The following is a 27,476-nucleotide window of genomic DNA, read 5'->3' as shown; positions in this document are numbered from 1 at the left end:
ATACATATATTGTTAAAACATATTGTTATTGTTAAAATTGTATATTTTATATAATACACTGGTGTGCAAAACTTAAGGACTAACACTATTTCTAAAGGTTACAACCACAAAAAGTGTGGCTCGTCTGTTGTCAAAGTGTACAACTGTCGTTTGAGATTGGTTGTTGGTAATTTTTTATGTTTGTTATGAAGTTGAGGAGGTTGGCAAAAGACGGATGCTTATAAGAACTAATGTAGAATTTTAGTCCTTTGGCTTTTTAATAGTTATTTGTAGTGGAAAGGTATGTTTCCCGTGTAGATATTATTTTATCTGAGTACACGTGAGCTTTTCCAGTCTGAATTGTCTGGGTCGAAATCATCCAAACGTAGTACATACGAGAAATAACTTTGCCCATGAATCTGTAAAAGAGAAAAAAAAAATATATATATATATATATATATATATATAAAAGATTAAAACAAGAGAACTGTATTTTTTTTTTGTTTTGAAAATTTATTGTTTAAGCAGTGATAAAAATTTTTTGCTATCCTTTAATGATGATAAAATTTTTTTGTTTTATTTTTTATAAATCCTTTGAGTAGTAAACGTTCACCGTTGTATTTCATTTGCACCTGTCCCAGAATTGTTCAGTGTTGTTATATCTTTTACGACACTGGACTTCACCAAATCTACAGTGTTTTGGGTTAATTCATTGTACAGTACCAAAACTTCCATAATAAAATTTTAAATCCACCGTCTTTTGAAATTCTTGGGCCCACCCTGACTCTTTTACCGCTTGCATTCTTGAATATAACTTTCTTCATGATTTTACCTTTTGAGTTTTATATTCACAAGCATTTCATGCAAAAGGTCTGGACAAGGAATCAAGGCTGTGATAATAGACAGATTAATTAGTAATTCTGCTCTTAAATAATGCTTCTGGCACCAAGTTTCACAATCTGGATGCTTACTATCGGGGCATGGATGTGTATTTCAATGAACATTTTTAAGTTTTGGATTTTAGGAAAGTTTTTGATACTGTTGCACATGGAAGACTGTTGTACAAATTGGACTGTATGACATTAAGGGTAAGTTGCTATAATGGATAAATAGATGGTTGAATGGAAGACAACAGAGAGTGGTAATCAGTGGACATTGCTTTTCATGGACAAATGTTATTAGTGGAGTTCCCTAGGGTTCAGTGCTGGGCCCATTGTTGTTCTGTGTATTCATAAATGATATTGATGAAGATATATCAGGCTTAATGTCCGAGTTTGCAGATGATACAAAGGTTGGCGGGTTGTTAATGACACCAGAGACAGTATGCTACTGCAACAGGATCTAGAAAAGTAAAGCAGACGGGCTGAGAAGTGGCAACTGAAGTTTAACATTGATAAATGCAAAGTACTGCATATGGGTAGCAATAACCCAAGAGAAGCGTACCAACTGTGTGGTACTACACCCAGGGAGGTGGAGAATAAAAAAGACCTGGGGGTAATTGGGCAGTCAGATAAGAAAGTTCGCTGAGCAGTGCAGATGGGCTGCCAGATCAGGTCATGGAGTCTTGTCAATGATATATAGGAATTTTGCTAGCAGGGACAGGGAGGTGATTATCCTGTTGTACAAGGCAATAGTCAGACCACACTTAGAGTCTATGTACAGGTCTGGAGGCCTCATTTTAGGAAGGATGTAGAGTTGCTAGAATGAGTACAAAGAAGGGGCAACAAGACTGGTGAGGGGAACAAAGGGGTGCTCTTACCAAGAAAGGCTTAAGTTCTGCAAATTGCAGTGCCTGGAGAGTAGGCATATGCGAGGTGATCTGATTGAGGTGTATGAGGCCTTGAATGGGTTGAGCAAGCTGAATGCCGATGGTATTCTACCCCTTGCTCAAACTAAGAACCTGAGGACCATAGATTCAAATTGAGGAAAGACAGTTGTAGAATATATGTGTGGAAATTTGCCTTTAGCCAGTGGGTAGTTGATTGATTTGTGGAACAGACTTCGATCTTTTGTTGTGGAAGTTGATAGCCTAAATAAATTTAAGGCTGAGCTGGACAGGCATTTGGAACAAATGGAGGGGTGAAATGGGAGTTTTTTTTTTTTTTTTTTGGCTGATGCTGTATAAGCTCGCTTTCTTGCATCATATGCCTCTACTAATGCTAATGCTAAAATCAAACGAAACAGTGGCGATTTACATAACTGTGGCCGTTCAGTAGAAAGCTGGTGCACATGCAAAAATCTGAATTGTGATGAGAGGCTCACATAAACAAATAAAAGCAGCACTTCAGCAGTTATGTGGAAATTACCAAATGGTAATTTGCACATAACTGCTGAACAATTGTTGCAGACATTCGATTGGTTTCATACAGTGCTACAGACAACGAAACGGCCAATAGACAACGCTGGATGACTTTACCCGGGGTCGAATAATTGGGAAGCTCGAAGTGTGAGGAGTGTGGCTGCAGAGTTCAGTATCACCTATAACCCCAGGGGCTTACATCTGGTGAGTATGGGCTTGGCACTCCAAGTCCTGAGTAGTCCTGAACTGGACATCATCATTCTTCTCTTTCTTGATGATTCCTTTACTTTATACTTCTGACTCTCTCTCTCTCAGGGTAACTCAACTTTTTTTTTTTTTTTTTTTTGGCCTTAAGCCTTAAACTTCCTTGCACCATATTGCTTATAATAATAATAATAGCATCGTCTCACGTGCATGGTCAGCCTTCAGAACAACACGTACAGCTGTTCAAAGGACCAGTGGTGGTTGTCCATGAAAAACAATGTCCAATGATGACCCCTATATACTCCTACAGGCCAAGAGGGACCAACACCAGACAGAGGGATCCATTGCAAACCAGCTGTACAGGATGCAGAATATCGCATTTTACTGTGGCCAGGTGACTCCACAAAAGTGGACTGTTTGCCCGACAGCCAGTACGCTGTGATCCTTTAACACCTGCCATTCGGAGACACCGTTTACAGTGGTGCATCGAACACAATGACTGGACAGCAGTGCAATGGGGTAAGGTACTCTTTACTGATGAGAGCAGATTCAGTCTCAGCAACAATCCTGGATGTCAACTAATCTGGCATGAGATTGGCACATGGTATCACCCCGCAAACATCACTGAAAGGGATCGATATAGCGGTCGAGGTGGTCTCGTCTCGGGAGGCATTATCTTGGATGGATGTACAGAACTCCAGATACTAGAAGGCTGTACTGTAACCGGTGCATGCTACTGTACTGAGGTAATCCTTCCCCATGTGCATCTGTTCCGAGGTGCCATTGGATCCGAGTTCATGTTTATGGATGATAAAGCCACACCCCCATCGTACTGCAGATGTTTATATGCTTTTTGTAAAGTGATTACATTCTTCGTATGGATTTGTTTGCCCGTTCTTCCAATCTAAATTCCATCGATCACATATTGGATGCTCTGGGGAGACGGCTAGCAGCACATCCGCACCCACCAGAAAATGTTCACCAGCTGAAGATGGCGCCGACAGAGGAATGGACGATCTTACTGAAGACCTTATCAACAATATTGTTCTAAGTATGGACAGGCGGTGCAAAGCCTGCGTCGATATTTTGGGTGGCCATATCTCCTACTAAGGACTGCCTCTTCCCTTTGTTCCATCTTTGATAGTGATGCATCTGTATCATGGCAGCCAGTGCTATGTTGCCATTTTTGAATAAAGTCCCTCAGTACCATTTTGTTTCCATTGTTGTTTCCTTCATCATTTCTGTACCTCACAAGGTTCCTTTGGTATGCTTTTCCCATATCCAGGCCACTCCTATGAGGAGCTACATGTGAAAACCTGAGTGGTCGCTAAGTTTTGCACACCAGTGTATATATATAATATCCGTAACAATATTTTTACATAACATAATAATAATTAAAATATTGCAAATGTTTTGATTTATACTTAGTGTGTGTGTGTGTGTGTGTGTGTGTGTGTGTGTGTGTGTGTGTGTGTGTGTGTGTGTGTGTGTGTGTGTGTGTGTGTGTGTTACATCAGTAGTTAGTATGCTGCAGAAATAATGTGATGTACTAGTAAAAATAAATTTTGTTCTTCATGTGAAATACGTGAAACGTTTAATAACATTCAGTGCAAGACGATTTGAACAGTATAACTTAGGAGCATAGTAGCAAAATTCCTAATGAACAGGGGCAGCATGTCCATAGGCACTGCGGCACCCCGGCTATTTAAATCTAGATAATCAGAGTTATATGAAATTTTGTGAAGAACAATGCAACGCAATGAATATTTTTATTAACAGGACCTGCATATAGTATGTGCCTCCTCTATTTCCATTAATCATTTCAATAATAAACGAATAAAAACACGAAATTGTTGCCAACTTTGAAGTTTAATTAACTGTAGGCCTCACTGTGTGCCTGGCAGTGACACATTTTGCATTCCAGTGAATATCTGGTAGTTGGTTGCCATTGGCAACCAGCATATTGGCAACATGCCATTATACATTTTTTATTGGTGAAATGAATCAAAGTCACTATAAGGTGCGCAGTGCAGATTTCATCATTGACCATGATGAGTGTGTAGCCACAATGTCGGTGTCTTTTTTTTTTTTTGATATTCGCCCGAATTCCCATTAAGTAACTAAATAATATCAGTGTTAAGTCAATACTCGACATTCAACTGTGTAATTATGTGATTACAGCTTAATTGTGAATCGAGCTTAAACTTGGTAAGTTGAAGTTATATGAGGTGATGTGTAAGTAAAACATTATGTATTTCTACAACGCACAAGTTTGTGAAATTTGATTCGATCATGGCCTCCATGCTTCCCCATGAAGTAAATTGCGTGACAGTGAATAAACTTCAGCAACTTAGTTTTTCACAATTATCTCTCCAAGAAAAAATTTCTCAAAAAAATTTCAAATTTCTCAGCAGAGGATAAGTAATAATAAGAAATATATTCGTAGTTTTAAAACTAAATGGTACCAAAGGAAAAGTTGGCTTTGTGGTTGTGAAGTTAAAAATGCATTGTTTTGTTTTCCATGTTTATTGTTCGGAGGTGACTTAACGTGTACAAAAAGTGGCTTTACAAACATAAACAGAATTTTTTTGTAAAATAATAAGTGTTTACCTCAATATAATACGTAGAATACTTCCATGTGATACTTTCCAGCAATTAAAACGAAAAAATGGAAAATCTAACATTACATTTGATGTTACCAAAAGCAAAAGCAAAATGGGAAGCATTCAAAGAACTTATCTTGGAAGCTACTAGGCTTTACATACCAACTAAGAAATATTGTTCAAGGTTTAGGCCTAAATGGATGTCAGATGAACTGATGAGGCATATGGCAGAGAAGAAACATGCATGGGATACATACAAATTAACACATGACACAGAAGCCTATGATAGATACAAGATGATCTGTAACCAAGTTACAAAGGAGGTTAGGCAGGCGAAGGCAGATTACGAGAAATCTTTGGCAAGGGATGCAAAGAAAAACAGCAAAGAGTTCTTTACTTATGTAAACTCTAGAAGGAAGGGGATGAATCAGATTGGTCCACTTGATATCGATGGGTCAACTGTTGATGATCCTGCTCAGGTAGCTAACAAACTAAATGAATATTTTGCATCTACATTCACACATGAGGAGTTATTTAGCGAGGGGAAAGCCAGAGGTGTATTCAACTCTAGCAGTAAGCTAGAGAATCTTGCAATAACTGAGAGTAAAATGGAGGAGAAATTGTTGAAGATAAACACAAGAAAGGCACCTGGGGTGGATGGGATCTATCCAGTTATATTAAAGGAGGCAGCAAAGGAAGTAAGCAAACCCTTAGCCATAATTATGAGAGCTTCCTTGGACTCAGGGGAGGTACCCACAGACAGGAGATGTGAGAATGTCACCCCAATTCACAAAGGAGGATCAAAGGCTGACACAAGTAATTTTAGACCTGTGAGTTTAACTTCTGTTCCAGGAAAATTAATGGAGGCACTAGTTAAAGAAGCACTGCAGGATCATTTAGACAAGATTTCAGCTATAGCTCGGACACAGCATGGTTTTGTTAAGGGGAAGTCATGCCTGACCAATTTGATTGGATACTATGATGCAGTCACAAAGGAACTGGATGCAGGGAATAACTTTGATATTATATACTTGGATCTTAGAAAGGCTTTTGATACTTGCACATGGAAGACTGCTGCACAAATTGGAGCAATGTGGCATTGGAGGAAAATTGCTGCTGCAGATAAAGGGGTGGCTGGGGGGAGAAGACAGAGAGTGGTAATCAATGGACACTGCTCGTCGTGGACTAATGTTATTAGTGGAGTTCCCTAGGGTTCAGTGCTGGGCCCATTGTTGTTCTGTGTATTCATAAATGATATTGATGAAGATATATCAGGCTTAATGTCCGAGTTTGCAGATGATACAAAGGTTGGCGGGTTGTTAATGACACCAGAGACAGTATGCTACTGCAACAGGATCTAGAAAAGTAAAGCAGACGGGCTGAGAAGTGGCAACTGAAGTTTAACATTGATAAATGCAAAGTACTGCATATGGGTAGCAATAACCCAAGAGAAGCGTACCAACTGTGTGGTACTACACCCAGGGAGGTGGAGAATAAAAAAGACCTGGGGGTAATTGGGCAGTCAGATAAGAAAGTTCGCTGAGCAGTGCAGATGGGCTGCCAGATCAGGTCATGGAGTCTTGTCAATGATATATAGGAATTTTGCTAGCAGGGACAGGGAGGTGATTATCCTGTTGTACAAGGCAATAGTCAGACCACACTTAGAGTCTATGTACAGGTCTGGAGGCCTCATTTTAGGAAGGATGTAGAGTTGCTAGAATGAGTACAAAGAAGGGGCAACAAGACTGGTGAGGGGAACAAAGGGGTGCTCTTACCAAGAAAGGCTTAAGTTCTGCAAATTGCAGTGCCTGGAGAGTAGGCATATGCGAGGTGATCTGATTGAGGTGTATGAGGCCTTGAATGGGTTGAGCAAGCTGAATGCCGATGGTATTCTACCCCTTGCTCAAACTAAGAACCTGAGGACCATAGATTCAAATTGAGGAAAGACAGTTGTAGAATATATGTGTGGAAATTTGCCTTTAGCCAGTGGGTAGTTGATTGATTTGTGGAACAGACTTCGATCTTTTGTTGTGGAAGTTGATAGCCTAAATAAATTTAAGGCTGAGCTGGACAGGCATTTGGAACAAATGGAGGGGTGAAATGGGAGTTTTTTTTTTTTTTTTTTGGCTGATGCTGTATAAGCTCGCTTTCTTGCATCATATGCCTCTACTAATGCTAATGCTAAAATCAAACGAAACAGTGGCGATTTACATAACTGTGGCCGTTCAGTAGAAAGCTGGTGCACATGCAAAAATCTGAATTGTGATGAGAGGCTCACATAAACAAATAAAAGCAGCACTTCAGCAGTTATGTGGAAATTACCAAATGGTAATTTGCACATAACTGCTGAACAATTGTTGCAGACATTCGATTGGTTTCATACAGTGCTACAGACAACGAAACGGCCAATAGACAACGCTGGATGACTTTACCCGGGGTCGAATAATTGGGAAGCTCGAAGTGTGAGGAGTGTGGCTGCAGAGTTCAGTATCACCTATAACCCCAGGGGCTTACATCTGGTGAGTATGGGCTTGGCACTCCAAGTCCTGAGTAGTCCTGAACTGGACATCATCATTCTTCTCTTTCTTGATGATTCCTTTACTTTATACTTCTGACTCTCTCTCTCTCAGGGTAACTCAACTTTTTTTTTTTTTTTTTTTTGGCCTTAAGCCTTAAACTTCCTTGCACCATATTGCTTATAATAATAATAATAGCATCGTCTCACGTGCATGGTCAGCCTTCAGAACAACACGTACAGCTGTTCAAAGGACCAGTGGTGGTTGTCCATGAAAAACAATGTCCAATGATGACCCCTATATACTCCTACAGGCCAAGAGGGACCAACACCAGACAGAGGGATCCATTGCAAACCAGCTGTACAGGATGCAGAATATCGCATTTTACTGTGGCCAGGTGACTCCACAAAAGTGGACTGTTTGCCCGACAGCCAGTACGCTGTGATCCTTTAACACCTGCCATTCGGAGACACCGTTTACAGTGGTGCATCGAACACAATGACTGGACAGCAGTGCAATGGGGTAAGGTACTCTTTACTGATGAGAGCAGATTCAGTCTCAGCAACAATCCTGGATGTCAACTAATCTGGCATGAGATTGGCACATGGTATCACCCCGCAAACATCACTGAAAGGGATCGATATAGCGGTCGAGGTGGTCTCGTCTCGGGAGGCATTATCTTGGATGGATGTACAGAACTCCAGATACTAGAAGGCTGTACTGTAACCGGTGCATGCTACTGTACTGAGGTAATCCTTCCCCATGTGCATCTGTTCCGAGGTGCCATTGGATCCGAGTTCATGTTTATGGATGATAAAGCCACACCCCCATCGTACTGCAGATGTTTATATGCTTTTTGTAAAGTGATTACATTCTTCGTATGGATTTGTTTGCCCGTTCTTCCAATCTAAATTCCATCGATCACATATTGGATGCTCTGGGGAGACGGCTAGCAGCACATCCGCACCCACCAGAAAATGTTCACCAGCTGAAGATGGCGCCGACAGAGGAATGGACGATCTTACTGAAGACCTTATCAACAATATTGTTCTAAGTATGGACAGGCGGTGCAAAGCCTGCGTCGATATTTTGGGTGGCCATATCTCCTACTAAGGACTGCCTCTTCCCTTTGTTCCATCTTTGATAGTGATGCATCTGTATCATGGCAGCCAGTGCTATGTTGCCATTTTTGAATAAAGTCCCTCAGTACCATTTTGTTTCCATTGTTGTTTCCTTCATCATTTCTGTACCTCACAAGGTTCCTTTGGTATGCTTTTCCCATATCCAGGCCACTCCTATGAGGAGCTACATGTGAAAACCTGAGTGGTCGCTAAGTTTTGCACACCAGTGTATATATATAATATCCGTAACAATATTTTTACATAACATAATAATAATTAAAATATTGCAAATGTTTTGATTTATACTTAGTGTGTGTGTGTGTGTGTGTGTGTGTGTGTGTGTGTGTGTGTGTGTGTGTGTGTGTGTGTGTGTGTGTGTGTGTGTGTGTGTTACATCAGTAGTTAGTATGCTGCAGAAATAATGTGATGTACTAGTAAAAATAAATTTTGTTCTTCATGTGAAATACGTGAAACGTTTAATAACATTCAGTGCAAGACGATTTGAACAGTATAACTTAGGAGCATAGTAGCAAAATTCCTAATGAACAGGGGCAGCATGTCCATAGGCACTGCGGCACCCCGGCTATTTAAATCTAGATAATCAGAGTTATATGAAATTTTGTGAAGAACAATGCAACGCAATGAATATTTTTATTAACAGGACCTGCATATAGTATGTGCCTCCTCTATTTCCATTAATCATTTCAATAATAAACGAATAAAAACACGAAATTGTTGCCAACTTTGAAGTTTAATTAACTGTAGGCCTCACTGTGTGCCTGGCAGTGACACATTTTGCATTCCAGTGAATATCTGGTAGTTGGTTGCCATTGGCAACCAGCATATTGGCAACATGCCATTATACATTTTTTATTGGTGAAATGAATCAAAGTCACTATAAGGTGCGCAGTGCAGATTTCATCATTGACCATGATGAGTGTGTAGCCACAATGTCGGTGTCTTTTTTTTTTTTTGATATTCGCCCGAATTCCCATTAAGTAACTAAATAATATCAGTGTTAAGTCAATACTCGACATTCAACTGTGTAATTATGTGATTACAGCTTAATTGTGAATCGAGCTTAAACTTGGTAAGTTGAAGTTATATGAGGTGATGTGTAAGTAAAACATTATGTATTTCTACAACGCACAAGTTTGTGAAATTTGATTCGATCATGGCCTCCATGCTTCCCCATGAAGTAAATTGCGTGACAGTGAATAAACTTCAGCAACTTAGTTTTTCACAATTATCTCTCCAAGAAAAAATTTCTCAAAAAAATTTCAAATTTCTCAGCAGAGGATAAGTAATAATAAGAAATATATTCGTAGTTTTAAAACTAAATGGTACCAAAGGAAAAGTTGGCTTTGTGGTTGTGAAGTTAAAAATGCATTGTTTTGTTTTCCATGTTTATTGTTCGGAGGTGACTTAACGTGTACAAAAAGTGGCTTTACAAACATAAACAGAATTTTTTTGTAAAATAATAAGTGTTTACCTCAATATAATACGTAGAATACTTCCATGTGATACTTTCCAGCAATTAAAACGAAAAAATGGAAAATCTAACATTACATTTGATGTTACCAAAAGCAAAAGCAAAATGGGAAGCATTCAAAGAACTTATCTTGGAAGCTACTAGGCTTTACATACCAACTAAGAAATATTGTTCAAGGTTTAGGCCTAAATGGATGTCAGATGAACTGATGAGGCATATGGCAGAGAAGAAACATGCATGGGATACATACAAATTAACACATGACACAGAAGCCTATGATAGATACAAGATGATCTGTAACCAAGTTACAAAGGAGGTTAGGCAGGCGAAGGCAGATTACGAGAAATCTTTGGCAAGGGATGCAAAGAAAAACAGCAAAGAGTTCTTTACTTATGTAAACTCTAGAAGGAAGGGGATGAATCAGATTGGTCCACTTGATATCGATGGGTCAACTGTTGATGATCCTGCTCAGGTAGCTAACAAACTAAATGAATATTTTGCATCTACATTCACACATGAGGAGTTATTTAGCGAGGGGAAAGCCAGAGGTGTATTCAACTCTAGCAGTAAGCTAGAGAATCTTGCAATAACTGAGAGTAAAATGGAGGAGAAATTGTTGAAGATAAACACAAGAAAGGCACCTGGGGTGGATGGGATCTATCCAGTTATATTAAAGGAGGCAGCAAAGGAAGTAAGCAAACCCTTAGCCATAATTATGAGAGCTTCCTTGGACTCAGGGGAGGTACCCACAGACAGGAGATGTGAGAATGTCACCCCAATTCACAAAGGAGGATCAAAGGCTGACACAAGTAATTTTAGACCTGTGAGTTTAACTTCTGTTCCAGGAAAATTAATGGAGGCACTAGTTAAAGAAGCACTGCAGGATCATTTAGACAAGATTTCAGCTATAGCTCGGACACAGCATGGTTTTGTTAAGGGGAAGTCATGCCTGACCAATTTGATTGGATACTATGATGCAGTCACAAAGGAACTGGATGCAGGGAATAACTTTGATATTATATACTTGGATCTTAGAAAGGCTTTTGATACTTGCACATGGAAGACTGCTGCACAAATTGGAGCAATGTGGCATTGGAGGAAAATTGCTGCTGCAGATAAAGGGGTGGCTGGGGGGAGAAGACAGAGAGTGGTAATCAATGGACACTGCTCGTCGTGGACTAATGTTATTAGTGGAGTCCCTCAGGGCTCAGTGTTGGGTCCATTATTGTTTTCTGTATTCATAAATGATATTGATGAGGGTATATCAAGCTTAATGTCGAAGTTTGCAGACGATACAAAGTAGGCAGGGTTGTCAAGGACACTACTGACACTATGCTGCTGCAACAGGATTTGGAAAGGTTGAGCAGATGGGCTGAGAGCTGGCAAATGAAGTTTAACATTGACAAATGTATAGTACTACACATGGGAAACAGCAACCCCAGAGCAACGTATCAACTCTGTGGTACTACACTGACAGTGGTAGAGAATGAAAGGGACCTGGGGGTGGTTGTGCAGGCAGATATGAAGTTCTCTGAGCAGTGCAGACGGGCTGCAAGAGTAGCTCATGGTGTACTGTCAATGATATATAGGAATTTTTCTAGCAAGGATAAGGAGGTGATTATTCCCTTGTATAAGGCAATGGTCAGGCCACACCTAGAGTACTGTATGCAGGTCTGGAGGCCTCATTTCAAGAAGGATGTAGAGCTGCTGGAACGAGTACAGAGAAGGGCAACGAGATTAGTGAATGGAACAAAGGGGTGCTCTTACAAAGAAAGGCTTAAGTTTTGCAAATTACAGTGTCTTTAGACTAGGCACCAGCGAGGTGATCTGATAGAGGTGTATAAGGCCTTGAATGGTTTGAGCATGCTCAATGCTGATGGGATTCTTCCTCTCGCTCAGAATAATCACCTGAGAGGGCATAAATTCAAATTGAGGAAAGACAGATGTAGGATAGACGTGTGGAAATTTGCCTTTAGCCAGTGGGTGGTTGGTTGGTGGAACAGACTTCCATCCCTTGTCGTGGAAGTTGATAGCCTAAATAAGTTTAAGGCTCAGCTGGACAGGTATTTTGAACGAACAGAGGAGTGAAGTGGAAGTGGTTTTTTTTTTTTTTTTGGCTGATGCTGCATAAGCTTGCCTTCTTGCATCAAATGCCTCTACTAATGCTAATGCTACAGTAAAAAAATAATTAAAAATCAAATGCACACAATTAAAAATCAATCTAACACAATTAAAAATTAAATTAATTAAAAGAAATTTAACGAATAAATTGCAAAACGATTTTCCTTCCTGAAGCTGCAACACTTTTGGACCGTATGTCGTGATCACAGGAACGAAAATTTTTAATTGTGGCCAATTGATTTTTAATTATTTTTTACTGTAATGTAAGATTTTCGATTTTTTCATTTTAATTGCTGGAGAGTATCATACGGAAGTGTTCTATATTGAGGTAAACTTCTCTTATTATTTTACAAATATTGATATCAACCTAGAACGTATTGAGTTACAGATCTGGTTCATACTAACATAAACAGAATGAAAGAAAAACTCTAAAACATTATCATTATTATCATCATTAGCTGTATGGTGCAAGGAAGCCTGAAGCTTATGCTGCACCAGCAAAAAAAAAAAAAATCCCGAGTTACCCTAAGAGAAAGAGTGTGTGTCAGAAGTAGAAGAGGAATCACCAAGAAAGAGAAGAATGATGATCCAGCTCAGGACCCTGAGTGTGCCAAGCCCATACTCACCAGATGTTGAGCCCCTGGGGTAAAACTTGCGAGTTCGAAGAAACATATTGATAATGTGATTTCACTGTCGCTTTTAGGAAACGTAAATATTAAAGAACAGCTTAGTGAGGCCTACAAACTTTCGATCTGCAAATATAACACAAAAGTTACCAAGAATCGTGAGGTATCACCTAAAATAAGAGATTGCATTAAATTTTGTGGACAGTTTGAAATTTCTTTACGTGGACATGACGAAAAAGACGATTCTAAAAATCCAGGAGTATTCAGAGGATTAATAAATTTCGCGTGTACATTAGATTCCAATTTAAAGAACCATTTAGAAAGTAATGCAGCATTTAAAGGCATTTCAAAAACTATTCAGAATGATATTCTTGAGTGTTTGCTACAAATATGCCGGGATGAAATAAAAAGAGAAATTAAAGAAGCTTCATTTGTAGCTGTTACGGCTAATGACACAACAAATGTTTCAGAACATATACAAATTTTCTGTTTATACTCCGGGACGACCAAACGGTCAGAGGAGTTCACAAGATAGGCAGAATACAAGAAACAGCACCATATTCAGCATTACGGTTTTGAACTCCGGTCACTCAAGGCACGTGTACTTTATGCACCCGCGCGCCTGACCACTAGGCTACGGCGTAATTGTTCTGAGAATGAACTGAATGGAGACATTTTTGAGCGTTTTTGGGGTTTTTTTTCACTGCGGAAAACCAAACGGCAGACGAAATATCGAAGTGCATTCTAGATCAGTTAGACATAATCATCGAAGGAAATACTCAAAAACTGGTTGCTCAGACATTTGATGGCGCAAGTGTGATGAAAGGTAAGAAAGGGGGCGTTCGGGGTAAAATAAAAGAAGTGCACAAAAATGCACATTTTATTCACTGCTCTGCACATTTTTCTGGAGATCACCACGGCGTCTCTCTGTTCTCAGAAAGCATATGGACAGCCGTGTTGCCTGACCTTCCCCTACAAGATGGAACTTCAATATACGCACGTGAACAGCGTTTACGAAAATTTTTGAATCCTTAAAAAAAGTGCATGGAGGAACTACAAGCGATAGCAAACGCAGATAAGACGATTTCAGAAGCAACTGGAGTTTTTCATTACTCAATATCTTGAGTAATGAAAAATTCGAGTTCTGGTTAGAACTTTTCCATCAGATAATGCCCCACGTGGAAGTTATTTATAATCAAATGCAATCTCGAGAAATTGAGGCAGTTAAAACACATGAATATATAGGAAAGTTTAAGAATGCCATTCTAAAAATCCTTCAAAAACATTCATGATTGAAGCGAAGGAAGTATGTGACTATATAAGTGTTGACATAGGTGAGAGATATTCTTTTACAAAGCAATTAATTGCTGCTAAATTGTTTAACAAGGAGAACTTTGTTATTTTTCGTACGAAAATGTCCATGGAAGTGGTACGGGAGACTACTGAAGCATATCCCATGATTGAAAGAGAAAAACTTTTTACGGAATTACAAGTTTTCTATAGCAGACATGATCTGCACAATTATTGCAAATTAACTGACTTGCTGAAATTTATCTCAGAAAATAATCTAGCTGAAGTTCTTGGTGAACTTACAAAACTCATAAAAGTTCTTTTGACCATTCCGATGACTACTTCGGAGCCCGAACGCTGCCATTCGACATTAAAAAGAATAAAAACATTTTTAAGGAGCACTATGAATCAGGAAAGGCTAAATGCTTTCAATAGGGAAAAGCTTGGTCAACAGTGTACCAAACTTGAATGAAAAAGTTATTAATCTATTTTCAACAAATAAAAACCGAAGAATGGATTTTGTTTTTAAATAAAAGTTAAAGTCTGTTAATGGTAAATGTCTAGTTAACGTTTTGTGGTACAGTATTTTTAACTTGCTTGTTATTATTACTGTGTATGTCTTTGAACCAAGGCAATTTAATTAATGTAACTTGAAGACGCAGCACCCCAAAACATCAGAGTCACGAGCCGCCACTGCTAACAACATCAGCGCATTATCGATCGTAGTCTAGACAGAACCAGTTCCAAGCACTTCCCTTCCACCTCAGTATCATAACGGGACTTGCAGTTGTCGCACACTTCTGATACGTTTAAGTACGTGAATATAATCAATGATTTCTTTTACTACCAAATTTTGCTTCAGTGATGATGCTGGATACAAATTCAATATTAATTTGATCTATATCAACATTCATTTGTAAAACTCTTTCCTTCCGACAAGTAAAGATCCCAAAGTAAAATACATGGTTTGCATGTGCTTAGCACTCGACATCTGTGTTCACGGTATGTGTGTGTGAGAGAGAGAGAGCAAGTACACAAACGGAAACCTTGAAGTGTATGCGGACTACACAAATTTTGGTCATTCTTTATCGTCAGGGTGGCCACTCGTCCCGATATGGTCTGGATTGTCCCGATTTAGAACTTCAAGTCCCCCTTCCCTATAATCATTTGTCCCGATAAGAGAGGGATAAAACTGTTAATTTATTTATTTTACGGATGTGTTAAAAATTAATTCTGATAATTGTAAGCTCCACATTAAAACTGCTTGGCGGAAAGAGAGAAAACGTCTTTTATTAGAAAATTTAGAAGCTGAACTTGGTGAAAGAAAACTATAACATGTCCTGTTCGTTCAGAATTTAAAAACTTTTTAAAATCTTCGAAAGGAGAAGAAATTTTAAAACTAGCGAAATCCAAATAAAAATATATAAAGTAAAAGTAGTCTTCTTTGTTATTTTTAAAATAACTGTTATAAATAATATTATTATTATTATTAACCATGTGGTACAAGGAAGCCTGAGGCTTAGAATGATGATATCCAGCTCAGAACTCTGGGTGTGCCAAGCCCATACTCACCAGATGTGAGCCCCTGGGGTAAATTATAGTTTATATAGAACAAATACATATTAACAACAATCATATTACAAATAAATAGTATGATTGATTGATAAAAAAAACGTATAGTATATTAATTGTAATTTTATATTTTTCTTTTACTTTTTGAAAGAAAAAATGCTGTACTACACATTTCGTTTCAAGTTGTCCCGCTTACCAATTTTCAAAATATGACTGTCCTGTTTATCGTATAATGAAGAATATACATATTATTCTTCGTTGTACAATATTAAATTTGGTGCTTTCGAAAAATTAATATCACGGTTATTGTACTTCGTCTTAGAAGTACGTCTTAAAAGAAACTATTTGCTGTAATGGGAGCACTCTTGGGTACCGAATTAATATGCGCGACCGTAGCCATCCGGCTACGGTCGCGCATATTAAGTAGGCTGAAAAGTACAGAGTTTACGCCGCGTATTTGAATTCACATGATACCACAAAAATCTCATTTTTGTGGTATCACGTGAATTCAAATCCATATCAGAAATTTATTTATTTTTTTATTTTATTTATTTATTATACAGGATATGTATGATTAAACTGCGTCGATTTGAAGCCCTGTATACAGAAAACGACCAATCTCACAGAACTGAAATTTAGAATAGACAAGGTACAGGTGATCAATGTTCGTCTCTGAGATTTTACACAGCTAATGCTTCCTGTGACGATAGCAATGGCCACTATCTGGAAGTTTGAAACGCTAACTGAGTTGATATTCAGCTTTCACTTGTAAGTCGAGTGCGATAAATTTCATCGAACAACCTGCGCAATCATCATGTGCAAGGGTTAAAATACTCAGAATGTCTAGTATAGTGGTACAGGATTTCTTTTTATATTCGGCACTGTGTCTAGGACCTAGTCTGCGCGGTAGTACAGTGATATCGTCGCCCTCCTCCCCACACCGGGTGGAAAATCCCGTCGATGACGCGAAGAACTTTAATGGGATTTTTTCACTCCGTGGCTGAGTTAGTCGGTCTCAGGCGTAGATAGCAAGGTTTTCCCCCAAAAATTGAGGTTTTTTTCGTCCAGCAAACATGCAAATTGACCAGAGAACACACGCAATTTACAGACAAAATAAATATATGGGTAGATGTAATAATTTACGGGGGACCCTAATATCATTTTTTTTTTTTTTTTTTTTTTGTGTCTAGGACCTATATCTAGGCGTAGTAGCACAGTGGTATCGTCACAATCCTCCCCACACCGCGTGGAAAAGGCCCGAGTTCGAATCCCGTCGATGACGCGAGAAACTTTTATGGGTTTTTTTTTTCACTCCGTGGCTGAGTTAGTCGGTCTCAGGCGTAGAAGCAAGGTTTTTTCTCCAGAAACTGGGATTTTTCGTCCACCAAACCAGACAAATCGACCAGAGAACACACGAAATTTACAGACACAATACACCTGGGTGTATGTAATAACTTACCAAGTAACCCTAATATAATAGTTTGGTGTGGTTTGTGTGCGTTAGGACCTAAGAAAAAATAATTCAAACAGAATTAGGCGCCTCCGTAGCCAGGTGGGAAGGAGCAGCAGTGCGTAGCACACGCTTCTTGATTAGACGGGGATTCGAGCCCGTCACCACCAAATACGGAGGATGTGGAAAGGTCAGGGAATGACCACCGCATATCCCGGAGCAATATGGCCTTAGTTGCTAATGCTCCTAAAAACCAAATAACAACATCAAACAGAATTCAACATTTTTATTCCAAAAATAAAATTCTACAAACTAATTTTTAAACACAGATTTCTAAGATAAGTTCGTTCTTCGGTTGTTATGTTGGCAAAATCATTAACATCATCAAAGTTCGTATTGCGAGTAAGTTAGTGATGGAGTTAAGTGTTGTGGAAATAACCAAATTAAAAAAAAAACAAAAAAAAACGCTTTCGAATTTCTTTAAAAACAGATAATTAGTTTAAGGCAAGGGCATTTTAATATGTTTCATATAACGTAGTGAGGCCTCGGAATGGCCCTATGTTGGAAGTGCCTACCCAGATCCCACCAACGTAGACAGAGATCGAGGTGTGGATCGTTCAGATTTCCAGAGTTTAACTTTATCGCAAAGGTTTACTGTTAAAATGGAAATAAATCAACTAAAATTGTAGGAAGGGTAATAGCACATGTTCTTCAGCTACAGGACCAACGAAATAAAAACATACACTGTAAAGAAAACAGTCTAATATATTTCCATTTATTTGTAAGATTTCCTTTCCAAACAGTAACGGTATTAATGAAAACACAAGGTTCTTATATAACAATACACGCGATATAATAAAGTATTAAGGTCTTACCTTGAACAAATTCGAAAGGTAGTACCCACCAAGGATTTCGTAGCCAAGAAATATATAAGAAACGACAAATGTTTCCCACGAGACCAATACACAGTACCTAAATATTAGAAATCAACATAATTACAAAAGTAAGAGATTATTCTTAACCAAGACAGACAATTAAATCAATGTGTACAAACTTATTAAACCGAGTTTCCTTTTTTTTTTTTTTTTTTCATTTCTGTATTCAGTGCATACCAGTTTCCTGTATTTATCTTCACTTTCATCCAGAGCATTCTGTATGGTAAAAATTCTTTCGCGTGTATTTTAACATGCGAATTTAGTGTAATAAGAGCTGTTATGTTCTCAACATCTCCTATATTCTTTTAATTATTAGTTAATTATACAGGGATTACCTTGATTTCTTTATAGGCAGGCTTTTTATCCAACTCTCCTAGTCCATCACGTGAAATAAATAAATTATAAAAAAACTGATAAATTTCATCTTAATGTGTTCCATACCGTCAGCACGAACGCAAATTAATAGTCTGGGATCACCATCGAGACCCCAACCCGAACCCTATTAATTTGCGTTCGTGCTGACGGTATGGAACACATTAAGATGAAGTTTATCAGTTTTTTATAATTTATATATTTCACGTGATGGACTAGGAGAGTTGGATAAGAAGCCTGCCTATAAAGAAATCAAGGTAATCCCTGATTACCTTGATTTCTTTATAATTAACTAATAATTAACATGCGAAAGAAATTATCAAGATTGATTTGTTCATCTTATGGTTTGATAGTGCTTGCTCATCTTCTATATTAATAGCATTGGCAAAAATTAGAACTTTTAGTTTAGGAGAACGGCATGCTCATCTAGTAAAAGTAATTTTTTATAGATATCGGCAAAAATAGTAACTCGCTAATAAGCAAATTAGTTTTTATGGATTGTTGCGGAAGTGTATTTGAGTCAACAGCAGATCGTATCAGGATTTCACGTTGGTTTCAAAGGTTTTTTCAAGATCAGACCAGTGCTGAAGACAAGCAACCCTCAGGTAGACCGAGAACATCTGCGGAAACACGTCAGTCATTATTATCACCATTTTGGAGAAGACAGGCGTATGATCTGTGAAGAAATAGCCAACGAATCTGGAATACCGAAATCATCTGTTCACTGAGTTTTAACTGAGGTGTTACAAAACGAAAGGTCGCTGACCGATTGGTCTCACATTCCCTGTCAGAAGCACAACTAACAAAGCATAAAGAAATTTCAACGCAGTTACTTGCACGTTACCCACAAGAAGGATTATGTGATTTCAGGTAAAGAGTTTTTCAAACGCATTGTTGACGTTGATGACAAGTAGATATGTGACTTTGAACTTGAACTGAATTCACCGCCATCTCAGTGGTAGCATCCATCTTCGCCACGTGCCTCTAAATATCGCCGGCAACAGTCAAAGGTGAAACAAATGGTCATCATGGCCTACAGTGATGAGGGAATTAGTGCCGCTGATCATGTGCCACTTAGAAGATCAGTGACTGGAGACTACTATGCAACATTTTTTGTCAGAAATTACTTCTGAAAATTCGTCAAAAACGGTCGCATATTTCAGAAGCTGGTGTGATTGTACTCCATGACAAGACAAGGCCTCATATCATACGATCTGTACAGCTTTCACTGATTACAAGCGTGAAGTCTGATATGAGTTCTTGCGATTACGATCTGTTCTCTAACTTAAAAAAAAAAAAAAAAAAAAAAATGCAATTTCCAATCTGCCCCTGCACCAAAGCGAATTTCTCAATGTTATTAAGAAAATGGGTTAGAACCAGTAGCATATCCTATGGTGCAGGTAGGGCACTGGAACCAAGGCCCTGAGCTTAGGGAACCCAAAAAGGAAAAGAGAACAGTAAAAAATGAATGCCTTTGCAGATTAATAAACATTGCACCAAGACTCATGCTCATAATGATTTATTAATTAAGTATATTAACCACTCTACTCTACCTATACACCCACTTTATTTATCACAGTGTCCCTTGTAGTAGCCAGTTGTCTTGTTCTCAATTTGGTGATCCGTGCGTACATTAATAACACCAGTTCTGATGTTATGAAGATTAATTAATAAATGCTAAATTTGTTAATATGTACCCACTTTCGACAATATTTTCACAGCCGAGACCATATTTAAAAAAACAAAAATATTGAAGTAAGATCATTATGTTAAATTTATTATGAACTGTGTGGTACTGATTTACGAATAATATTATTTATGTTAAATTTAAATTATTTATAATTATTAATTTCTTTAATTTTGATATATATGTAGGCCAGACTAAAAATATTTTTTTCTGAGAGTCTTTTAACTTCTGGAATACGCATTTAATATTAATTCGATTATTACAAAGCAAAATATAAACGTACCCTTATCGTCTGCTATTCGGCGTCTACTGCATTTTGAAGAAAGTTTTGAATGGTGTCATCGGTTTATGCTAAATTTATCTGTCATATGAGAATATTACAGCTGCTCTTGTAAGTCTGTATAATAACATCATATTTTTATCTTTTAATTATAATAGTTTATTTGAATAAATTCAGATTTTATTTATGTGATTTTCACTAAAACGAGCATAAAGTGTGTAATGTTCTCGTTACAAATTAAGCGTAACGTTAGTTCTAGGTACAGTACTACTCATACTGCCTGTATAGAAAATATTCGCGGTCAGTGGCAGACAGGCTCCTTAACTGGAATTTATAAGTGAAACCTGCTTTCACTTATGTTCGGGTAAGATTACTGACGATATTCTTGAATATTTCATTTTTTTCCTTGCTTAATTTGTGTGCTTAAGTGCTGTATTTATTAACATATTTATTCACGTGCATAAACAAACTAAATGTCATTTTGAAATCATGTAAAAAGATAAATACGGTGAGCATTTTCAAAACATGAAAATGTTATAGAGGTTTTTTCGTCAATGATGGTTCTAATATAACGCAGTACAGCATTTGGATGTCAAAATACATTTAATCTGTATACAGATTAAATGTGTTATTGTATTGTCTTATTCTGTCGTCCAACTAAATAATCTCATTTTGCAACAGGAACTTGAAATATTTGTTGCCAATAAAAAATCTTCTTCCTAATTTTGAAGATTAAATAACTGTATACTTTCCGTTCTGCGTGCGCATGGGAGAATAGCATACGAGAAAAAAGGCCTTTGGCTATCTAAGGAAAGTTAGTATTTATATAATAATTAAAACTTCGAAATGGCTTTAATGATATGATGTTCAATTAATTAAGCATAAATTGTATCAAAAACATGTGCTGCTGCGAAACCCTTTCTTTTAAATAAAATTTCTGCAGAACTTTGATGATTAAATTTTGATCCTGCAGAATTAAAAAAATTAACTTATTTAGCAGAAATTAATTATTGCGCATTCACGACAATGTACTGTGCCGTTTGTTTAAAAGTAGTGTAATATCAAGGCAACTTGTGGTAAAAAAAAAAAACTCGTTCTGCTGTTACAGCCATTGCATTTACTAGACAAAATCTCCCTTAAAAAATGACAATATGAGGTATACAAGGTGGGGTAATTAAGTTTCTGGACTATTGTTTGATATCTTGCCAGTTGGGTTGGTAACTCTGTCACACCAGATGTGTATTCGTGACGTAGGAGGCTACTTGGCCAAGTTTCAACTCGCTCCACAGGTGTGCTAAGGCAAAATTAGAATTAACATGGAAATGAAAACGCAAGTACCAAATATTTTAATTTTTGCAGAGTACGATTTACTCACTGAGTATAAAGGATAGAAAAAAATGCGCCTCATTTGCGGAGGCAGGCATCATGAAAGAATCAAACGTTATAATTGTCAAGTTTTGGGTCATGCCATTTTGAAATGCGGGATACAGTGTAAGCGGTGTAATGCTAAGGATCGCAAAATTAATGTCGTGTAAGAATCTGTGCGGAAGCAAGCTTGAGACAGCGGTCGATAGTTAATGAAACCTTTAGAAGTGATATTGCCAATAAAAATAATGTACTACACATGTTATTATACCACAAAAGGTACCTGGTCAAGATTATAAAGACGAAACGTTTAGTCAACAAGAAATTGTAGTTAAACGAATTGCAGATCAAGCGGACATAGGAGTGGAAGTAAATGATGCGTTAATATGATACCTTTATCGCAATCAGCGAATGAAAATAGAAATAAGGTTGTACAGGGAGGACTGATGCAATATCCATAATAGCAACAATGCTAGGGGTTAGCTAGTTAGTTGCAGACGGCGATAAATGCATGGGTATTCGGGGGGGTTGCTGTCTCAGGCGAGGGTAGCATCGGTTTTTCGTCCAGCAAACATCAAATCGACCACAGAACATGCGCAATTTACAGACTGAGGTAATGTACAGACATATTGTATACGGAACAATATGGCCTATGTTGCTGCTGCACCTAAAACCCTACCACAACCAACCGATCTCTGTCTCTGGAAACACTGAGTAGAACCAGTTGGTTCATTGACAGTAGCTGCGGAGTCGTAAATATTTTAGTAATATTATTTAACAATGGCCCTGTGACAACTTTTGGAACAAACTTCCTTTTGTCGTCGTGGAAGTTTATACGAGTTTAAATTCAAGGAAGAACTAGACAAACTGTTGGAGGGAATGAATATGTGAAATGGGAAGTATTTATTTATTTATTTTTTTTTTTTTGGCTGATGCTGTATAAGCTTGCTTTCTTGCATCATTGGCCACTGTTGATGCTAATTTGGTGATCTTGTTCGCAGATGTGGTGCTGTTGTATTACATGCCCTTCTCTACACGGAACAAATACCGAGTAATAAATTGTTTTGCATAGCTTGTGTATTGGCTTCCTTTAAACCATAGGTACCCAAGTTGAACAAGACACACTGTTCTTACATAAGCGGAGCTACACGTTATCACATCCCCATTCGTTATATTGGGCCCATAGCGTAGCCAGAAACCAGAAGCAGTTAACGTTCAAGTCACATAGTAGGTATTAACTGATTATTTTTTTAGGGAAAGATATAGAGATGGGCTTCAAGTGGAGGCAAGGCTACTTTGTTACCTATCCCCAATATGTACGATTCGACAATTGCGGCAAGCATGACCCATTGAGATGAGTTTGGCAAATTACAACAACAATGAAACTGGGAAAATAGGGAATGAATGTTTGTAACCTGTCCCTTCGTTGTTTGCGCCCTGAATATACGTTAAAAAATTAATAACTTCTTGTGTATTCGAAGGAATAATAAGGTGTGTTGTTGTGTACTTTGTTTTTCTTGATAGGTACACCTCCCCAAATATGACTCCATTTGGGGGATTTACCTAATCTGGATGCAACCCCGCCTTGTGCTGACGTCATGCTGATTCCCCTTATTTGGCGGAATGGCTTGGGATGTGGACGTTGGCTGTAGCTGGTCCGACCAGTATGGGAATGACTTCGCTCTGCCTGATAGCAACCACCTTCCCAGCATAGGGCACCCTGGCTCTATGACTGTAACTCCCTTAACACCCCCGGGAATCGCCCATCTTCCTTTTCACCTTCCTACCAACCTTTTCGTCTGGTGGTCTTTACTATCCTAAATACGTTACGCTGTTCTTATCAATCCCCCACCCTGTGGAGGTTGTTTCCCACCGCATGGGTTCTCTCTGTTCTCCATCCTTCAAATTCTCAGTGGAAATCTTCTTATCATCCACGACCTTAGACTTCGCCTGTCCACCAAACATAAACTATTATTTTTTAGGCCACCCGAATAATTAAATACATCTGCGGTGTTGTGTGACTAATGTCTGTTAATTGCATGTGTTCTTTGGTCGATTTGTCTGTTTTACTGGACGAAAAAACCCAGTTTCTGGGAGAAAAAACCTTGTTATCCCTGCCTGAGATCGACTAACTCAGCCACGGAGTGAAAAAAGCCCATTAAAGTTCTTCGCGTCATTAACGGGATTCGACCCCGGGCCTTCCCCCCGGTGTGGGGAGGATGGTGATTTTTTTTTTTTTTTTTTTTTTATGAAAACCCCAAAAATGAGAGGTATTAGAACCTATAGTACTTAGTACCATGTTTGGGTTGAAGGTTGAGAGGGTGTGAAGACGAAAGAAGATATTTGTTGACATTAGAATTGAACTTCTGTAGACTTTAATTTTGAGGAAATACGTAAGAAGGAAGGTTGTTTCAGAAAACGGCAGTTGAATGAATAAACGAGGAAGATGAAAAGTTGGTTCTGTGAGTTTGAAGTTGAACAGTAAATGGATGTTTGCTGGTAGTGTCACGTGTTCGGGCTGTTTTGAAAGAAAGAGTGAGAATTATAGAAGCCAATTCAGAAGAACAGTGCCTGTGGAAGTATCTGTAGAAAAGGCATGCAGCAGAAACAGTACGTCTATGAGACAGCGAGTGGAGAGACTCTGTTAGAGAGGAGTCATTAATTAACCTAACTGCCCTCTTCTGAATGGAATCTAGAAGCCTGAGAGAGGTTTTCTGGGCACCACCCCAGATGTGGGAACAATATTCCATGGCAGGGTGGATTTGCGATTTGGACAGAGTGAACAGCTGTTTGGAAGAAAAGTAACGCCGAGAGCGTTACTTTTAATTTCTCCATTACTTTAGAAAGAGTAGAAGTAATTGCAATGGGACGATAATTGAATGGGAGGGATTTGTCACCCTTTTTAGGAACTGGCTGGATATGAGCAAATTTCCAAGCAGAAGGAAAAACACCTTTGGAATAAGAAAGTGAAAAAAGGCGGCAAAGAACAGGAGTAAGTTCAGGAGCACAGATTTTGAGAACAAGTGGAGAAATACCATCAGTACCTGGAGCTTTCTTAGCATCAAGATTCGTCAAAATCCTTCTGACGTCTTTTGACGGAAGACCACAGGAGGCATTGAATGGAGCGTGTCGGGAATGGTGGGAGGTGTTTTACCAAGATCATTAATACATAAGTTGGAAGAAAAATGAGATGCTAGCAGGTCAGCTTTATCCTTGGCTGAAGTGACAACAGAACCATCTGGTTTTGACAGAGATGAGAGCACTGTAGAAAAGCAAGTTTTCTACAGTGACGACATCATTGTGCTACCGCGCAGACTCCAAACATAAACTGTCGCCCAGTGCTCCCTTCCAATAACCTTTTTTTTTTTTTTTTTTTTGGGTCTTCTCTGGTAAGCCAGGGTTTGCCCCGGCAGAGTTCCTCCCTACTATACCCGGCCTACCTTCCCGTGGTCTGGACGGAAATTAGGGGATTGTGGTGTTCCACGGGCCCATTGGACAAGTGGCCGGATGAACAACAGACCATGAAGGGCAATAAAAATTATCCCTCTCACCAACACAACCCTCCACTAACCTTACACGAACTAACCTGTACCATCTGCCGTTTAGAGAGTTTGTTGGGGGTAACCCCCCGGTGCCGCTTGACAGGAAACACTATGCATCCTGTGGCGTATTCGCGGTTAATACAGTGATTATAATAACCTGCCTACCCACATCCGGTGGGAAAGAATCGGTTGATTCGAATCCTGTCAATGACGCGAGGATCTTTTATGGGCTAATTTCATTCCATGACTGAGTTAGTCGGTCTCAGGCGAGGATAGCAAGGTTTTTTTTCTCTTGGGAACTGGTAGATGAGGTTGTTCTTTGGTAACCCTAACATGGCAGTTTTTTTTTTTTTTAAAGATATACCCTATTCCTGTCCGTGTTCCTATCCTATAGCACAATAGCTATGGTCACTGTTCGCCCCACACCGTATGAAAAAGGTCTGGGTTGCAATCCTGTCAATAACGCAATGAATTTTTATGAGTTTTTTTTTTTTTTTTGCATCGCGGCTGAGTTAGCTGGTTCTCAGCAAGGATGGCAAGGTTTTTTCGGCCAGCAAAGCAGGTAAACCGACTAGTGAACACAAGCACACAATTCACGGACATGAGTAGATGATTTTGTTCTCGCGTAACCGCAATATGAAATATTTATCTTTATACACATCAGATGATCGGATTATGATGTGGAGGATGACTGGAGAACATCCAGCTGCCGTAGTGCATTGTGCCAACAATAAAGATCGGATGAACTTTACTGTTGGCACAATGAAAGCCTTTCTCTTTACCCGTAATTTATTTCATATTCTCACCCCATGCCAAAATATTATACTCACTGCCCGCTAGCTGCTCCTTAAAGCGAAGATTGTTAACAGGAAATGAATCGTTAGTAATTAAGTAGTCGTGGATATTGATTCCACTAGTGACATCCCTCATCCCCGTTAAGCTAATGAAGAAAATCGAGCCTGTCCAAGACCCGATTACTACTACGTGAGTGTCCAATCTCTATCCAGATAATTTTAGTTCCCCATAATAACATTCTGATTTGCTCCACTCCATTTGTACTCTGCTGAACATCATGCTAAGTGCATTCGTTAGGTCTGCAGTACACTCCTATTATCAATTTGTTGTTCCACTCTTTTTATCCCAACACCATGAGTTAATGTTATTTTTGATATTCCTCACCCAATGGATATATTCTTGAATCCATGAAGTGTGACCTCGCCCTCTGTCATTCCTCTACACGTGTTACTTACCATATTCAAATTCGGCATTCATTATATCATCATGTTTCTGATATTCGCATTACGTTGGCATTTGTTGATATAACTATTAATAAAAATTCATCAGATTTGGATTTGTTAATTGTACTCCTAACTTTATTATAGAAACGCATGAAAGTCTTTATATTATTTGCAAACTTAACACGGTGCTCGAATTGGAAAATTTTAACAACCAAAACTAATTTTGGCAATGATTGACAAAAAAAGCGACCAGGATTAAATATATTTTTTTGTCAAAAGTTATCCAATATATACAACGTCATATTCTTACAGCAATTCTCATTGGTTTTTACATTGAATGCCAAGATTGATTAATTACGAGTGTGCTCAAACTAGTAATTGGCAATGACTAGCAACATTTTGTAAAACTTTTTTTCTGGAAGTTTAGTGACATCCCAAACAAGTTGATGCAGAAAATCGAGATGGTCTAAGGATAATTAAGCTCAAGTGGGAAGAACTCTGAGTTTAATTTTTAAAAAAAGTGAATTAATTGAACCGAATGTTCCGGGCTCGTTTCAGTTAAATTTGAGAACTACTCTTAACACATTCTGTGTGCTTCCTTAATGAAAGTGTTTACCCTAGGAATTTTCCACTTGGTTATTTTGATTAGTTGTAGCTCTCTCTCTCTCTCTCTCTCTCTCTCTCTGAATTTTCGCTACTTTATTATTAGGTTTCCCTTATCACACAGTTAATTCCGCTCTCTCATTGTAATAAAGCTATAAGAACCTCCAGCAGGCCCTATACT

At 38.4% G+C, this 27,476-nt stretch overlaps 1 protein-coding gene across 1 annotated transcript in view; it reads right to left on the bottom strand.

Annotated features, from left to right (window-relative positions):
- The window catches only part of jef (major facilitator superfamily domain-containing protein 6 jef), a 188,217-nt gene that overhangs the window by 72,680 nt on the left and 88,061 nt on the right, over positions 1-27,476 (bottom strand). Inside the window, exon 4 of the mRNA XM_090388670.1 lies at positions 18,149-18,245. Coding sequence (XP_090244796.1) covers positions 18,149-18,245 — 97 coding nt within the window. The remainder of the gene's footprint in view (positions 1-18,148; positions 18,246-27,476) is intronic.

Source organism: Mastigoproctus giganteus, chromosome 14 (genome assembly GCF_048544385.1).
Source record: "Mastigoproctus giganteus isolate SK-2022 chromosome 14, ASM4854438v1, whole genome shotgun sequence".
Lineage (NCBI taxonomy): Eukaryota > Metazoa > Arthropoda > Arachnida > Uropygi > Thelyphonidae > Mastigoproctus > Mastigoproctus giganteus.
This window is presented reverse-complemented; position numbering and strand designations above follow the sequence as displayed.